Source organism: Trachemys scripta, chromosome 3 (genome assembly GCF_013100865.1).
Source record: "Trachemys scripta elegans isolate TJP31775 chromosome 3, CAS_Tse_1.0, whole genome shotgun sequence".
In the NCBI taxonomy this organism is placed as follows: Eukaryota; Metazoa; Chordata; order Testudines; family Emydidae; genus Trachemys; species Trachemys scripta.
Genome location: NC_048300.1, coordinates 90769598 through 90786864, shown reverse-complemented (window position 1 = coordinate 90786864; position 17267 = coordinate 90769598). Strand labels below are relative to the sequence as shown.

Below are 17267 nucleotides of genomic sequence, written 5' to 3'. Positions count from 1 at the left end.
GGCAAAACTAACAAAGGCAGATCCATCACACCAAGATCCCTCAACCCTAAGGTAGAGGAAAAAAACAGCTGCATCTTTCTACGATGGTTGAAGTTCTAGTCTGCACTAGACTAGATATATATATAGAGAGAGATAGATAGATAATATAGGAGTATTATAAGATACATGAGAATTCAGGACCCTAATCCCGAGAGCAAACTAAAGATGAAGCTATTTCCCAATAATGCCTGCAGTGTTCTTCATTCACTGAACCTATGCCAAAATCTAGTCATATCCTCGGCAAGATGTTCCACAATTTTACCACCCTTCCAGGTGATTTTTGCACAATTCTCCTTCACGGTGACATCTTATTTTTTAAATTTGTGCCACTGTTTCTGTGGTTTAACTGGAGTTTAAAAAGCAAATGTATGTCCCTTTAAAATTTCAGTCAACTGAAGTGTCTGCTCCCCAGCAAGTACAACCCTGTTTTCTCCCCCTTTAATGTATGGAAAGCCAGAGATACTCAATTTGATTTTTTTAAAAGTTCATTTTCTGACAGAGCACCCTTTTAATCCAAGCTTTAAAAAAAAAAAAATTTCTGCGGCCCCATCTACCTGTTGAGAAGGGTATTTTAGGCAGGCTTAAGAGCAGTAAATGTACATGCTCAGAGGGGAGCCCTTTGCCATTTCCTCAGAGCACACACTTGCCTGCTGTCTTGTCTCCTGAGTTACAGTACTGTTGCAGGTGTTACTGGTAAACACCCTTCTGAAAAGACTAGGGGGAGGATATACAATCAAAGCATGAAACAGATTTCACACAATGAACTGTCAAATGCACAACGTAAATAAACAGGAAAAAACAGACCTACTTTATTTAATCTTCACTTATACTATCTTAGGGGTGGTTTACTACAGCAACAGACATTTACAGATGGAAGTTATTTTCAAGTTGACAGTGTACTTTTAATATCATTAGCGCTCATCCTTCAATGTAGTCCTCCTTTAGATTTTCTTTGATGTCCTTTCCATAATGACATCTTAGCTACAGACTCTCCTTTATTCAGTGGCTGGATGGCCCTAGAAAAATCTCAGAGGTTGACAATCTGGCGACCATTTAAGTAGAAAGATGCTCCAAAGGCAACTCTACATTTCTTTCTTTGGGTTCACAGGAGTTCTTGTGGTATGCAGTGGGACCAGAGGGGCATTCAGGATGGGGGATTACCGTATCCGAGGTAGAAACAAAACTTGAATGCCTTAATGGGGCTAAGTCGGGAGGACCGGACGATCTTCACCCGAGAATATTGAAGGAATTGGCGCGGGAAATAGCAGGCCCATTAGCGATAATATTTAATGAATCTGTAAACTCGGGGGTGGTCCCGTTAGACTGGAGAATAGCTAATGTGGTTCCTATTTTCAAGAAAGGGAAAAAAAGTGATCCGGGTAACTACAGGCCTGTTAGTTTAACATCTGTAGTGTGCAAGGTATTAGAGAAAATTCTGAAAGAGAAACTAGTTGAGGACCTGGAGGTTAGTGGCAATTGCGATAAATTACAACATGGTTTTACGAAGGGCAGATCGTGCCAAACGAATCTGATCTCCTTCTTTGAGAAAGTAACGGATTTATTAGATAAGGGAAATGCGGTGGACCTAATATACCTGGATTTCAGTAAAGCGTTTGATACTGTACCCCATGAGGAATTATTGGTTAAACTGAAAAACATGGGGATCGATATGAAAATCCAGAGGTGGATAAGGAATTGGTTAATGGGGAGAATGCAGCGGGTCGTATTAAAGGGTGAACTGTCAGGTTGGAGGGAGGTTACTAGTGGAGTGCCTCAAGGTTCGGTTTTGGGACCCATTTTATTTAATCTATTTATAACTGACCTCGGAACCGATTGCAGGAGTGGGCTGATAAAGTTTGCGGATGATACGAAGGTGGGAGGCGTTGTAAATTCGGAGGAGGATAGGGATATCCTGCAGGGAGACTTGAACGAGCTTGTGAATTGGAGTATCAGGAATAGGATGAAATTTAATAGTAAAAAGTGTAAGGTGATGCATTTGGGGATGACTAATAAAAATTTTAGTTACAAGATGGGGACGCATTGGTTAGAAGTAACGGAAGAGGAGAAGGACCTAGGGGTCCTAGTAGACCGCAGGATGACTATGAGTCGACAATGCGACGTGGCGGTGAAAAAAGCCAATGCTGTCTTGGGATGCATTAGGCGAGGTATATCTAGTAGGGATAAGGAGGTCCTGCTTCCGTTGTACAAGGCGCTGGTGAGACCTCATTTGGAGTACTGTGTGCAGTTCTGGTCTCCCATGTTTAAAAAAGATGAACTCAAACTGGAATGGGTGCAGAGAAGGGCCACTAGGATGATCAGAGGAATGGAAAACCTGTCGTATGAAAAGAGACTAGAGGAGCTTGGGTTGTTTAGTCTGACAAAGCGAAGGCTGAGGGGGGATATGATTGCTATCTTTAAATATATTAGAGGGATTAATACGAGGGAGGGAGAAGAATTATTCCAGCTTAGTACTAATGTGGATACGAGAACGAATGGATATAAACTGGCCGTGGGGAGGTTCAGGCTTGAAATTAGACGAAGGTTTCTGACCATCAGAGGGGTGAAATATTGGAACGGCCTTCCGAGGGAAACGGTGGGGGCGACGGACCTGTCTGGTTTTAAGATTAAGTTAGATAAATTTATGGAGGGAATGGTTTAATGGTAAAACATAGTAGTCAAGGAAAACCAAGAAATGGTAGGTAAATTGTATAATGGCTGACAGGGGTCAGGCTGGAGACTCTTGCCTATATGCTCGGGGTCTTACTGATCGCCATATTTGGGGTCGGGAAGGAATTTTCCTCCAGGGCAGATTGGCTGAGCCTCTGGAGGTTTTTCGCCTTCCTCCGCAGCATAGGGCAGGGATCTCTAGCAGGAGGGTTTCTGCCGATTGAAGTCACCTAAAACAGGATTGGGGACTTCAACAGCAGAGTCCAGGGAAGGGGTAGGGACGGTTTTATGGCCTGCAGCATGCAGGGGGTCAGACCAGATGATCATAATGGTCCCTTCTGACCTTAAAGTCTATGAGTCTATGAGACACTCTTGAAAGAGGTCCAGAAAAGAACCATGCTAGACAGGACTAAGGGAAAGGGCAATCTTTCATAAAGGCAAAAAAGCATCAAGATCCTGACAAGGCCACATTGTGGGGTATAAGCTCAGAGAAGTCATTTAGTATGTGCCAGGTCACGTAGGAGTAGATCATGGGAGGTAGAGGAAGAAGTCTTCATAAAAGTATGCTTCTAATAGTAAGTTATGGTTTATTTTTTGGCTTTTTAATTCGGGGGTTACAATTTTAGTGAAAAACAACAGGAGTACTTGTGGCACCTTAGAGACTAACAAATTTATTAGAGCATAAGCTTTCTCTAATAAATTTGTTAGTCTCTAAGGTGCCACAAGTACTCCTGTTGTTTTTGCGGATACAGACTAACACGGCTGCTACTCTGAAACTAGTGAAAAACAGTCACTTCAGCACAAAATACCAGAATGCATTAATGCATAAAACTGTATCTGAAGGACCTGAGGATGGTAGGGGGAAGGAGGAGGAGACGACATTCTCCCTCACATGAAAAGAGAAAGCACTAGCAAAGTCATGAAAAGCTGACTGACATCTAAACTTGAAGCAGAAACACTGGAGCACAAAATTAAGGCTGATTTGATACAACAACGCCTTTCCTAAAACTCAAAAAAGAAATTAAGAAGATGACAAAGGACACAGCTAAAACACAGGAACACCTCCCCCCAAAACTCCCTCCACCCAAAAAAAGAACAAGGACATTTCAGTTACAGCATATGAACTCTGTCTAATGCATTAACTTGAGCTGTACTACACAAAAGTATTTCCAGAAATGGGTCTGAGGTCAAAACTTTTGTCTACAAAGGAAATTAGGAGGAAATTGTAGGAGATAAAACACAGCTTTAGGTTCTGGCAGTCATCCAGCTTTGTTTTATTCTAATATTATAATAGTAAGGGGAAAAATGCCTTAGGGTGGCTGCCACATCCATTATTTCACTCAGGCCAGTATACAGTACATTTAATACTTCATTAGATTCTCTCCCCCTGCCTGACACACTATACTCCACCCCCACAGCATGAATGATGTTTCAGTTCTCCCATTAATCTTCACTTAACGTTAAAAAAAATATTGATAAACAAAAATATTTAGGAAAAAAGCCTTTGCTGTTGTACAAATGTTTTGGCTGAAGTATTTGAACAAAACATTTATAAATTCTTTTGATGAAACACAGTTGCTTTGTTATAGGATATCCCATTTGTCCTTGTTTTAATCAAGTACAAACGATCTCTGTACCACCTTTCTGAAACAAGAATAGCACATTTCATACGAAGTAAAAGCTCTGTCCATTTAAGAAGAATACACTCAGTGCAACCAACATTACATAATGAATGGAATGTAGGCCAGTAATGGCAAAAGAATTGCTGAGCATTCTTTCCCACCATTCTCAGTGATGTAATTGTATATATTTCTGGCTTTAGCTCATAGCATTACATCAAACACGTACTCAAAGTGTGGCCAAATCATGGCTTTTAAATAAACTGTATCTAATACTGTACCACCAATACAGACAGCAATTTATGCATTCATTCCAGAGCAGGTCTACATTTAAAACCCATTAATACAGTTATACAACAGGAAGGAGGGAACAGCTGAAATTTCAGATACAATGACTTCAGTCCACCTGTTCTGTACTCCTACCATCAAAATATTCCTTAAATCATTTTTAAAGGCCTCTTTATAATTATCTACAAGAGTACAGAGTTCTATAGTTTTGCTAGTTTATGGAGAAGAGATGTGGCTAGCCTAGTTCAGTTCGTATCGACAATTATTAACATCTGCCATTTCCACAATGTCATTTTTTATGACCAATGCACTGTACTTGACAGTAATTTTCTCGGTAATGTGTACAGTGACAGGAACCACATGATTTTACCTTTCTGCCACCCAAATAACTTTATTCTTCAAATACAACCCATAACTTAGTATGTTAACAGGAGACAAAAAGATGCAAAAACTACTGAGATGGCACTGATCTGAATTAAACAATTTTCTACAATTTCATTTTCAACACAATAAGTTTCTTAAGCCTCATCTCTATGTTCACTGTATAACTGACCAGTGCACAAAGAAGATCCACTGCCTCCAGAACCAGTTCCTGGTGTCCAATTCGTGAGATACCCAACTCTTCAAGATCTTGATGGGAAATCTGTAACAGCTGTTCACCATTTATCTTCTCCCGTTCAAATTTGGGGACATACTGCTGCAGGCAATCATCCAAGCCTACCAAGACAGTGAGAGAGACAAACCAATTATAATTTTTGTTTAATTGTAAATAGCACAAAGAAATACTGTCACCAATATATGTAGCACTAGATTATCAAGCAAACACCACTTAACATCAGGTTGCATATTGGCAAAAAAGGGAACAAGCGCACCAAGTAGTCTGGTCTGCAAAACAGAGACATGCCTAACTTGGAACATGCTCTCAATTGAGTGCACACTCCAGGAGTATGCCCAAGTAGATATGCTCCCCTTAGCTTCAGATTAGCATAGAACTGTGGAGGACTGTACTCCTTATTGGGATCTTTTCAATTGGGAAACAAGGCCTGCTGCAATAGTGTTCAGCCCACCCTGAATCAGTTATTAGGATTGACCCAAGACCCGTACAGAAGAAGAACACAGCAAATAACAATCTATACTATTTAGCAGCCGAGATAAGTGATGTGCTTTATAGCAAGCAAGAAAAAACGAGGCCTGTACTTAGAAAACCACCACTCTGAAGGGAAGGGACGCAATATAAAGTCAAAGTAATCAAGATGTTTCACATGTCTCAATATTTTCATGATTTATAGGAGACAAATTGCATTTACTGTCATTCCCTGAATCATCCATTCCCCATTGCAAAAGTCGAAGGCCCAGAGTCAACATGAAATCTAGTTAGCTTTGTTTTTATATATTATATATAAAAAGTAGTTCCAGATACTACATCTGCTGTCTGAGCTCCCTTGTTGATTTTTACAATAATTTTCCTAGTATTGCCAAATAAATAAATTCCATCTCTTGGTGCTGCATGCAAGATCTTTAAAAACAGAGGAAACTGACTATGAAAAGGTGCCAATGAAAAGCAACTATACATCATGTAATCAAATGAAGAAAAATCTCTTCTCTAATCCCTTACAATTATAACAATCTTAGATATTAGTTCTAAGAACAGAAGGTAAAAAATATTCAAACAGAAGCGTTTTTAAAGTTGATGGGGTCCTCTTAATGCCCTTCTACAATTTGTAGACATAATTAAACAGAATAAAGGAAAACAAATCACACAAATCAGTCAGCTTTATACAGATGCATCAGTGTGACTGACAAAATACACAGCTAGACACATGAGAACTACATATTTGAAATATAGCCCATATATATGACAATCGTATAATAGCCAACATATATTGTAAAAGTTGACAAGAATGTATCAATACGTTTTCGAAAGCTTAGTATTAATATTTATTTTTCCTTCTTCGTTGACTTTGGAGGGGGGTTCCACATATCACCAATGGAAACAGTAATAATATCCTGAACAGGAACAAGGACAGATGAGAGTACTGAGTACAACTCATCAACTTGCGAGAGGTGACAGACATATAGGGCTTACCACACCCATATCTGTTAGAAAATGAAAGAGGACTTTGCAAGTCAAATGCAATGTGTTCATACAATAGCAGCAATGTGACAACTGCCATACAATTTCTAGCCACAGGATCCTTGCAGACTGCAAGCTCTTGTGGGCTGGAACTTGTTTAATGCACTCAACTTGCTCTGATGGCACCCTACAAGCAATGAACAGCAGCAATAGGCACCACTGGGATGAGGCAGTCTGTCTCTTTCCAAGAATTATGCATGCTTAGTTGTTGTGATAGTCAAACCCTGTGTGGATGTACCCATATGCATGACTGTTGGCATGCATGTGCTTTAAAAATAATAATAATAATAATAATAATAAAGCTATTTTGTGCTGACAACACCTGCATTAGTGCCCAGATGCAAGTTGGCTGAGCACAAATTTCCTAGTGCTCAGTCACTTATTAAAATTGCAGTCTATTTTGGCGAGTCCTTGAGAGTTCTGAAAATTGAGTCCAGTGTTTTCTTTCTCTCATGTGTGCCAAATTCCCATTTGGGGCATGCAAACTTTTCCCAGAAAAATCTGGCCTTCATTGTTTAAAATATTCCCTTTTTTTAAACAAATCTAAACCAAGGCTAATATACAGTACACATTTGGCATTCCCCATTTTTAATGCTTGTCCTCTAAACCACTGTTTCCCATCACTTCCCATTGGAAGCCCATAGTTTCCATTACAAATTGTACAGGCACCTCAAGCAACTACATTTTACTTGAACTGCTATAAAACTCTTTTTTCAAAATTTCTTGGACACAATATTCGTGTTCCTAGTATCTGTCCCGGGTGCTGACCCAGTTTACTTGACTGATTCTTTGGCCTTTTTTTTTTTTTTTTTTTTTTTTTAAATGAACTCTACACAAAGAGACACCAGACACATTAATGTGCACATCCCCATGAGAAATATAATTGTGCCTTTCCGTTTCCTTGGGGCTTTTCCCTATTCATTTTTTCCTCTTCTTGAATCTCTACCATCACTCACATCTATTTCTGAAAATATGTATTTAAAAGAAAAATCCTGTGCTTTTCACAATAAACCTTAAGAACAATACTTCCATGGTCACTATATGAGAATATTTGTAAACTGAAATAATGCTACCAAATTATGTGGCTATTAATCCAAAACAGTCAACCCCAAGGCACAAGGATTGTTCATGGAGGGAAATATGTTTAAGATCAGTCATGAAAAGGTAATAATTTTTTAATGAAAAATAATCAGGAAATGAAGACCTTGAAACCCAGCATTGTTATAGCAAGGATTCACACTGGTTTTTTTTTTGTTTGTTTGTTTGTTTTTTGGGAGGTAGGGGGGGTGCAGGCACTAAGGAACATATGTTAGAGATTTTTTATATTTTAATTGAGATTGCAACCAGATTTATAGCCTATTGTTTAATTTTCCATAGTGTGAATGAAATATTTATGTATGGTATGTAAGTCAAAAGAGCTCATATTCCCGTAATAGGGCAAAAGAAATTTCAGACAAACTCATGTAAGTCTGCTTAACAAAAGAATTTGGAAAACATTTTTAAAAGCAGCACTCAAATGCATCATGTAATGGGAATCTTGATACATCAGCAACATTCCATCTCCTCCAACTATCTGAAATGTTCCAGATTCTATCAGTTTTATATATGTAGTTTGTGCAATGCAGAGATTCTCTTATACACTTCAGTTTTCTCCATCTGCAGAACCCAGATGCTTCAGAGAACTTTCCAGAAAGCTTAGTTCTTCAGATACTCTTTAGATGCAGAGCACTTCAAAAGAAATACAATATTGTAACTCTTGCTTTCCAGTTCAGTTTCAGCAGATTTCCACAATGGACAGTAGCATCAAAGCTACACCGAATATATGTGCTTCTAGTAGGAAGGGCAACCCATTACCTGTAGGGTATGTGGCAAGGCAACTTAAAAAAAAAAAAAAAAAAAAAAAAAAAGACTTGCTTCTGGCAAATTAATGAATCATTCAGTAGCACATTCAGGGCCAGATTCTGATCTCAGTCACACTGGTGTAAATAGTTAGCTTGATTTCAATGGAGTTACTTGAAACTTATACCTCTAATTTAGAAAAAAAATGTACCCCATTCGGAAAAGCAAGCTAGTTTTCTTCAGAGTAATTAGAACTTCTCTTGCGTCTCATAAAATCCAATTCAGAATATGAAGTTGGAAAGAGTCTATATTCAGTGTTATAAATCCATTCAAATAAGTCTCTAGAACAGTGGTCACTAAACCATGCGGCATGCCACCATGCGGGGGTGGGGGGTGTAGGAACCTTTGAAGGGCACGCAGCAGGGTCTGGTTCAGCCACCGCAGGGGACAAGAGGGCCCGTGTCAGCCTCCATGGCAGGCAGGGGGCACGCAACGGGGCCCAGGTCAGCCCCAGCCCAACTTTGGGCCAGGCCACAGCTCCTCCCCCAGCTACAGCTCCACTCCACCCCGTTACAACTGCTGGCCAGTTCTGCCCTCATCTCCAGTTCAGCCCCCAGCTGCACCTTCAGCCCAAGCGCCTCTGCTGAGCCAACTGTGCTACAATGGAGGGGTGCAGACAGATTCCATTACTGGGGGGGGGGAAAGAGAACAACAGGAAAAGTATGGGCACCACTGCTCTAGAAGTCAAGTAGCACTCAGCAAGGTATGGGATATGGAAAAAGGGTTATAATAGATAATGATTATATGTGAGATTGGTTTTTAGTACACACATTATAAAGCTAAGAGGCTAGACATAAGAGCTAACCTCTTTCCCAGTTATTTAAAAAAAATCCTAGTCAGGTTCATGTTACTAATATCCTGAAAATCCTCCAAGGAATCCCAAAGTGTCTATTTAAAATGTACAAATCTCTCCCATTACTTTTGGGAGGTGGGGGGATGTGCAACAGATCCTTAGAACAGTCTAGACTCTCGTCTACAATAGCCCTTCATCACCACTCAAAACATCCCAGGAGTTACTTGATATTCTGTATCAGTGAAAGAAAATTAGGACAATATTTGAGTCTATGGATTCATACTGATACCAGTCATTAGACAATTATAGCTAGTTTCCAGTCTCAATTTGTCATGATTAAGGAGGTCATTCTGAATCATAAAAAGAAACGTAGAGAACTATTAAAAGGACAATATAAAGTTGGGTCCCAGCCTTAGCCAACAGTTCACCGTGCACCGGGAATTAAAATTTCTACTATTTAAAAGACCAGTCACTCACCAATAAAAGAAAGATAAAATTTGACTCAATATTAATAGAGGACAAAAAGGTTTGTCAACACAACATGAACACACATATATGCAACACTGATTTGTTTTGCTTAATCTGTATGCTGGGCTGGTATCAGACAATTTAAATTAGGACATAGCATGGAAACAGACGGAAAACTTAGAAACCAGTACCTGGTTTCCCTTCTGCAAAACAAATTATCTGATCTGCCAAAGCCGTTAACACCAATATAGCATCGGACTGTAAAAGAATAGCTAAACTCTAGTGCTAATTGGAGAAACCAATTAAGTGGACACTTTGGATAGCATTTTAGGTCTCATGTTGACTGCCAAAGCCTTATCTGTTTCCTTGTCACTCTCAAGCAAACAATCTGACATTGTAAAAATCTGACCTTAGTAACTGAGGATATTACAGTCTTACTCTGCTCCATTACTTCAGCATTTACTGCAGCACTGACACTTACCATTGGGAAACCACCCCGGAGCAAAAAAAGCTCTCTCAATCCAATCCTCTACTGGTTTTAAAAAATGTCAATCCTTGGCTAAGAGCCTCACCTATCCCATGTTTTTGGTGATGTTTGTTGGATTCTTATATTTGATATTATGTTATCATTATTAATTATTATTATTGTCATTTAACCCCATTAATTCATTTTCTTAACTCCAGGACTGAAGGGAATGAAAGTTGTAGCGGTTAGAGGGACCATGTGGCATCATTAAGGTAGGTGGGGGTGAGAGTAGGGAAGCAGCAAGTAGGCATAGGAGCACCATAGCAGGTAGATGGAAAAGGGAACAGGACCTAGAAAATCTGCAAGCCAGCTCGGTGAAGCTACAGAAGCAGCTCACACTGAAGTAGCTGAGTGCCCTAGGGTTGAAGAGATATTAGAGGGAGGTACTAGACAGCCAGCTCAGGAGAGAGTGAGTGTCAGCTGGCTCTAATATAGGCAGGCTGCAGCACAGTGGAAGTGCTATGTTATGGATAGGGCCCTACCAAATTCATGGTCCATTTTAGTCAATTTCACGGTCATAGGATTTTTTAAAAAATCATAAATTTCATGATTTCAACCATTTAAATCTGAAATTTGTAGTGATCCTGACCCAAAAAGGAGTTGGGGGCGGGGGTTGGGGAGACCCAGCTGTAACACAGGAGCTGCAGGGAGGGAATGCTGAGGGTAAGAAGGGGGTGTGACTCAAGCTGTTAAGGGGGGGTGAACCTTTAAATTCCACACACACACACACACACACACACCAGTTGTCTCTGGCTGAAGGCCCTAGCCCCACTACCCTGCTGCAGGGTAGAAGCCCCAAGTTCCCCTCTCCCCCCAATCTGGTAAGCGAAGAATGGCGCGGTATGGGGAGCTCTGCGAGCTGCACTTTAACTGTAAAAAAACTGCATGCGGCTTGCAGTTTGGCCACCCCAATAAAACTTATCAACTTGACCAGCACTGGCATACTTGTCATTTTGAATTAATTGAATGGCTATCCAGATTGAATTACCTCTCGCCCCTTAGACTGCATCTATACCAAGCAGGTTTAGCCAACACAGTAGCAAGAATGCATGGGCCCTGTCTACACTGGTGCTCCTACAACTGGTGGAGCAGCACCTGTGGTAGTGCAGCAGTTAGAGGCAGTCTTCCTGGATAGTATGCATTGGCAGGGAAGTAGATGGAAACTGGCATTCCTATGTTCCATGCTGTACCTATAGGACTGATTTACAGGTTTGTCAATGCCTTAGGCAAATATCAACTTTTTTGTTGTTGTAAAAAAAACTATTTACCCTTTTCATAGCTGTGTTATTTAACAGAACTAAATATGTGGATATTTACCACCACAGAGGCATAAAATCCTTCCATAATCTCAAATAATGTATTAAAAAATGAAAAGGGCTAAAGGTTTAATATTGAATTGTAGCATGACAATTTAAATGAGAAAAATACAGCCAGTTTCAAACTCCAGCGAAAAAGGCTAGCAAACATCAGGCCCTGTAAATAATGCTATGAAAAACAGACAGGAGTGAACTGCACAGCTGTTCATGCAGGTTTTAATCCAGATTGTGATATAGACAGCAAGCAGCAATGCACTGAGAGACTTAGAAATCATGCTTCAATCTGGACCTATAACTGCAGAGTTTTCACCAACAAGACAAACATATTCAATAGAGGCATACAGTATCAGAGCACAATACTGTACTGAGTGAAAGACATTCCTGGGAGAAATAATGATTTAAAGGCCTGTGGCCCATTCTCAGGGAAATCTTGGCTAAAGCTCAACCAAAATTCATTTTTAAAATTGCACACTTTCAGAGAAATCTTAGACATAACATTATGGGAGCCCCTGGGTCTCTCTTTTGTTATCTTCAGCTAGAGTTATAAGTCATTTCCATTATTTTCCATAGGGATTTTCCTGTTATTTATGGCCTAGTTTTAAGATTTAGAATTACAAGCAAAATAGAACTCTAATACCTGGAAAGCTATATAAATAGAAAAATGAACTCTTCTGTCACATCAGTGTTTAAAAATAAAAAAGGTAACGATGTAACTTAATTTGGCTTTAACCAGAATGCCTTAATAAAAACGTTATTTGGCATGAAGATATCGATTAAGAGCCAACCATGAACCTTCGTCACACCTGACACTGAAAAATAGGTTGTAACACCACCACAAATGTAATACTACAAGATCTAAAGTGCAGCTGTGTACGTTTGCAAGAAACCATTGGCTATACACTGAAAATATAGACATTGCTAGCAGAGAGTCATTGTAGTACACACCCAAGGCTTCAGAAGCCAAAAACCTGTCAATTGCCAAACATTATATCAGCACATGTTGGCTTGTTTTGGTTTTATTTAGCATGTGCATACACAAAGAAAGAGACACACATGCTTCCCAGTATGAGACAGCAAGGACTTCTAAAAGCCATGGTAGGCTATTCATCTTATTCCTCAGACAAATCAGTAACACACTGTGGTTAACATTTGGGCTTGATCCAGGAATTACTGGGTGAAATGGCCTGTGTTATGCAGAAGATCAGACTAGATGATGATAATGATACCGTCTGGCCTTAAAATATATTAATCTGTATCACACACACATTTATAAGACTGTATTTACCTGTTACAAGTTGTACACAGTGACACTGAAAGATGGCCAATGTTACCTACATTAAATGGTCTTTTTTCATGAGACAGGGCATTTGTTCACAATGCAACAAAAGCGGCACTATGTAGCATTGCAGTAGGAACATCAAGAGCATCAGACCTGTGCATTATGCAGGAAGAGAACTAAAGACAACTCTACGGGCATGGCTACACTTGCGAGTTAGAGCACATTAAAGCAGCCCAATGCACTCTAACTCACAACCCGTCCACACTGGCAAGGCACATAAAGCGCTCTGACTCCGCGGCTAGAGCGCTCCTGATACTCCACCTGGGCGAGTGGAATAACGTTTGATGCACCCCGCTGGAGCACTGCGGCGCCAGTGTGGATGCCCTGGTCTGTTAATGCGCTCTGATCAGCCTCCAGAAGCATCCCACGATGCCTGTCCTAGTCACTCTCGTCATCAGTTTGAACTCTACTGCCCTGCCCTCAGGTGATTATCACACCCACCCTTTAAATTCTCTGGGAATTTTGAAAATCTCCTTCCTGTTTGCTCAGCCAGGTATGGGGGGCTCTCAACTAATCTTTCCAGGTGACTGTGCCTCCACGGGCCAGGCGATCCCCAGTATGGAGCAATGGTAAGGTGCTGGACCTCATAAGCATTTGGGGGGGGAGGAAGCTGTCCAATCCCAGCTGCGCTCCACCATAGGAATTATGATACCTTCGGGCAGATATCAAGGGACATGATGGAAAGGGGCCATGACCAGGACACACTGCAGTACAGGGTTAAAGTGAAGGAGCTGCGGAATGCCTACCGCAAAGCCCATGAGACAAACCGCTGTTCTGGTGCTGCTCCCGTGACCTGCCATTTCTACAAAGAGCTGGACACAATACTTGGGGGGTGACCCCACCTCCACTCCGAGTACCACCATGGACACTTCAGAGCCCAGTTTAACAAGGCAGGAGGAGGAGCATCAGCAAAGCAGAAGTGAGGGTGCTGAGGTGGAGGAAGATACCCTGGAATCCCTAGATGCATGCAGCCAGGAGAAAGGTAGCCAGTTGCGGCGGCCGGTGCTTGGGGAAGGACAAATACCAGAGAAAGTGCCCGGTAAGCATCTTTTATTTTGGGAAGGAAATTATTCAGTACAGGCTCTTGGGGCAAGGAGGGTTAGGGCTGCATGCATGCCTAGATGCGGATTAGGGCGTTGATGTGTTCTCTCACATCGCAGTAATGGCCTCAGTGATCTCTTCAAAGGTCTCATCCAGAACTTGGGCAACGCGCTTGCGCAGGTTTCTTGGGAGAGCCACTGTGGTCCTTGTCCCAGTCAGGCTAACATGTCCGCGCCACTGTGCCATGAGGGGCGGGGGGACCATTGCTGCACACAGGCAAGCTGCATATGGGCCAGGGCAGAAGCCGTATTATAGAAGACCCTCCCTTGCTTTCCAGATCACCTTCAGCAGCAAGATATCTTCCAGAACAAACTCCTGTGGAAAATGTGGGGACAGTATTCAGTATAGGGGCCCCCTGCAGCTGTTGGCTCTCCCCAAAGGCACAGAAACCCAGAGGACAGTACAGTCATGAAACAATCATTCCCCCTGGACCCTGTGCTTACTCACCATTTTGGGGTTCCCGTAGGTTATGTGCGCTCGCTTTGGGACGGGCAAATTATGCTATTTTGTAGACTGTGCTTGCCCTCCTTAAGTACGGGGGAATCATTGCTCTGTCTGGTGTGAACAATGTTAAGTGTTGCATTTTGCCTTTACAGATGCAACCTTGAGATCTCAGCTGTCCGTGTTATTACCGGCCGAGAGGCTGCGAAGACTCAGGAAGAGGCCACGTAGAAGCAAAGAAGACATGCTGCATGAAGTAATGCAGCACTCACTTAATGAGAATCTAAAAGTGTGGGAGTGGAGGGAGAATGAAAGGAGGATCCACCAGCAGAATGCGGATCGCCGACAAAAGCGCAGCGCTTCGGCAGCAAAGCACAGATCAGCTGATAAGCATCATGGAGCGCCAAGCGGACTCGATCCAGGTGCTCTACCACGCCTGCCGCCCCCCTGCAATCCCTTGTCCCAAAACTCTTTCCCTTGTGCCCCCATGTCACCTCCAACCCACTTTCCCCAACATCTGGGTTCTTATCGCCACCAGCTGCCTCCAATACCTGTAGCTTCACCACCCAGCCCTGGAAACTACGACCCTTACCCACTGCACTCAACCCTCATCACCATGCAGTATAGCCATCCTGAAGTGCAGCACTCATTGCACAGCACTCCAGACAGGAAGGCTGAGTATGATCACAGGACATACGCAAATCTGTAACTGTACCATTTCCCACCCCACCCCCTTGCTCTTTTTGTTTCCAAAGCAGTTGTTTCTTTTCAATAAATGGATTTTTTGGCTTTGAAAACATTCTTTATTATTGCATAAAGTAAAAGATACCTTAGCCCAGGAAAGCAACAGGCACTGCAAGTCAGTGTATCATACGTAGCAAACACAGATTCCTACTAACATTGGAACCACTGCACTTCACTCCCATGCAGGGCACCAGACATTACTGGTGGCTTTCAGCCTCAAACTGCTCCCTCAAGGCATCCCTAATCCTTGCAGCCCCACGCTGGGCCCCTCTAATAGTCCTGCTCTCTGGCTGTTCAAATTCAGCCTCCAGGTGTTGAACCTCCGAGGTCCATGCCTTAGTGAAGCTTTCACCTTTCCCTTCACAAATGTTATGGCGGGTACAGCAGGCGGATATAACTGCGGGGATGCTGTCATCGGCCAGGTCCAGCTTTCCATACAGAGAGCGCCAGTGGCCCTTTAAACGGCCAAAAGCACACTCCACATTCTGCACCGGCTCAGCCTGTTGTTGAACCGCTCCTTGCTGCTGTCAAGGCTCCCTGTGTAGGGTTTCATGAGCCATGGCATTAAAGGGTAAACGGGGTCTCCAAGGATCACAATGGGCATTTTGACTTCACCTACGGTGATCATCTGGTCTGTGAAAAAAGTCCCGGCTTGCAGCTTCCTGAACAAGCCAGTGTTCTGAAAGATGCGTGCGTCATGCACCTTTCCAGGCCAGCTTGTGTTAATGTCAATGAAATGCCCACAGTGATCCACAAGCACCTGGAGAACCATAGAGAAATACCCCTCCAATTAATGTACTCAGAGGCTAGGTGGGCTGGTGTCAGAATTGGAATATGCGTCCCATCTATCGTCCCTCCGCTGTTAGGGAAATCCATTTGTGCAAAGCCAGCCACAATGTCATGCACGTTACCCAGAGTCATGGTTCTTCTGAGCAGGATGCGATTAATGGCCCTGCAAACTTGCATGAACACAATTCAAACAGTAGACTTTCCCACTCCAAACTGGTTAGCGACCGATCGGTAGCTGTCTGGAGTTGCCAGCTTCCATATTGCAATAGCCACTCGCTTCTCCACCATCAGGGAAGCTCTCAATCTTGTGTCCTTACGCTGTAGTCTGGGGGCAAGCTCCTCACACAGTCCCATGAAAGTGGCTTTTCTCATCCAAAAGTTCTGCAGCCACCACTCGTCATCCCAGACTTGCATGACAATGTGATCCCACCACTCAGTGCTTTTTTCCCCAAGCCCAAAAGGGGCGTTCCACAGTGATGAGCATGTCCATGAAAGCCACAAGCAATCTTGTGTCATATGCGTTACTCGAGTCGATATCATTGTCTGAGTCCTCACTTTCAGTTTGGATTTTAAAGAGTAACTCTACTGCCAAACGTGACGTGCTGACAAGACTCATCAGCATATTCCTCAACAGTTCGGGCTCCATTTCCGCAGACCGAAAGGGAAGACAGAGTGCATAGCACAAAAAACGTTGAAAGATGGTGCCAATTGTGGACGGAAGCAGAGGGATTGCTGGAATGCGAACCGATGCATCATGGTGCGTTGGGACAGGACCCTGAATGCCCCACACTCCCCACCCCCTTCCCACAAGCCACAGTGCCAGAAAGGGAAGAGGTGCTCTGTGGGATAGCTGCCCATAATGCACTGCTCCCAATGCTGCTGCAAGTGCTCCAATTGTGGCCCCGCCAGTGCGTTTGAAGCTGTCAGTGTGGACAGACTGCAGTGCTTTCCCTACTGTGCTCTAAGAAGGCTGGTTTAACTCAAAGTGCTCTACATCTGCAAGCATAGCCATGCCCTACAAGTTGCTTGGTTACTTCCCACATCTCTCTCTCCCCTTTTGAGGTTTGAAGGCAGCTAGCAAGGATAGCATAATCTTGGGGCTAT

The 17267-nt window shown here is 42.5% G+C and overlaps 1 protein-coding gene across 1 annotated transcript in view; it reads right to left on the bottom strand.

Annotated features, from left to right (window-relative positions):
* Positions 1-17267, bottom strand: part of CNKSR3 (CNKSR family member 3) — a 93539-nt gene that overhangs the window by 48212 nt on the left and 28060 nt on the right. The window contains exon 2 of the mRNA XM_034765361.1: positions 5167-5330. Coding sequence (XP_034621252.1) covers positions 5167-5330 — 164 coding nt within the window. The remainder of the gene's footprint in view (positions 1-5166; positions 5331-17267) is intronic.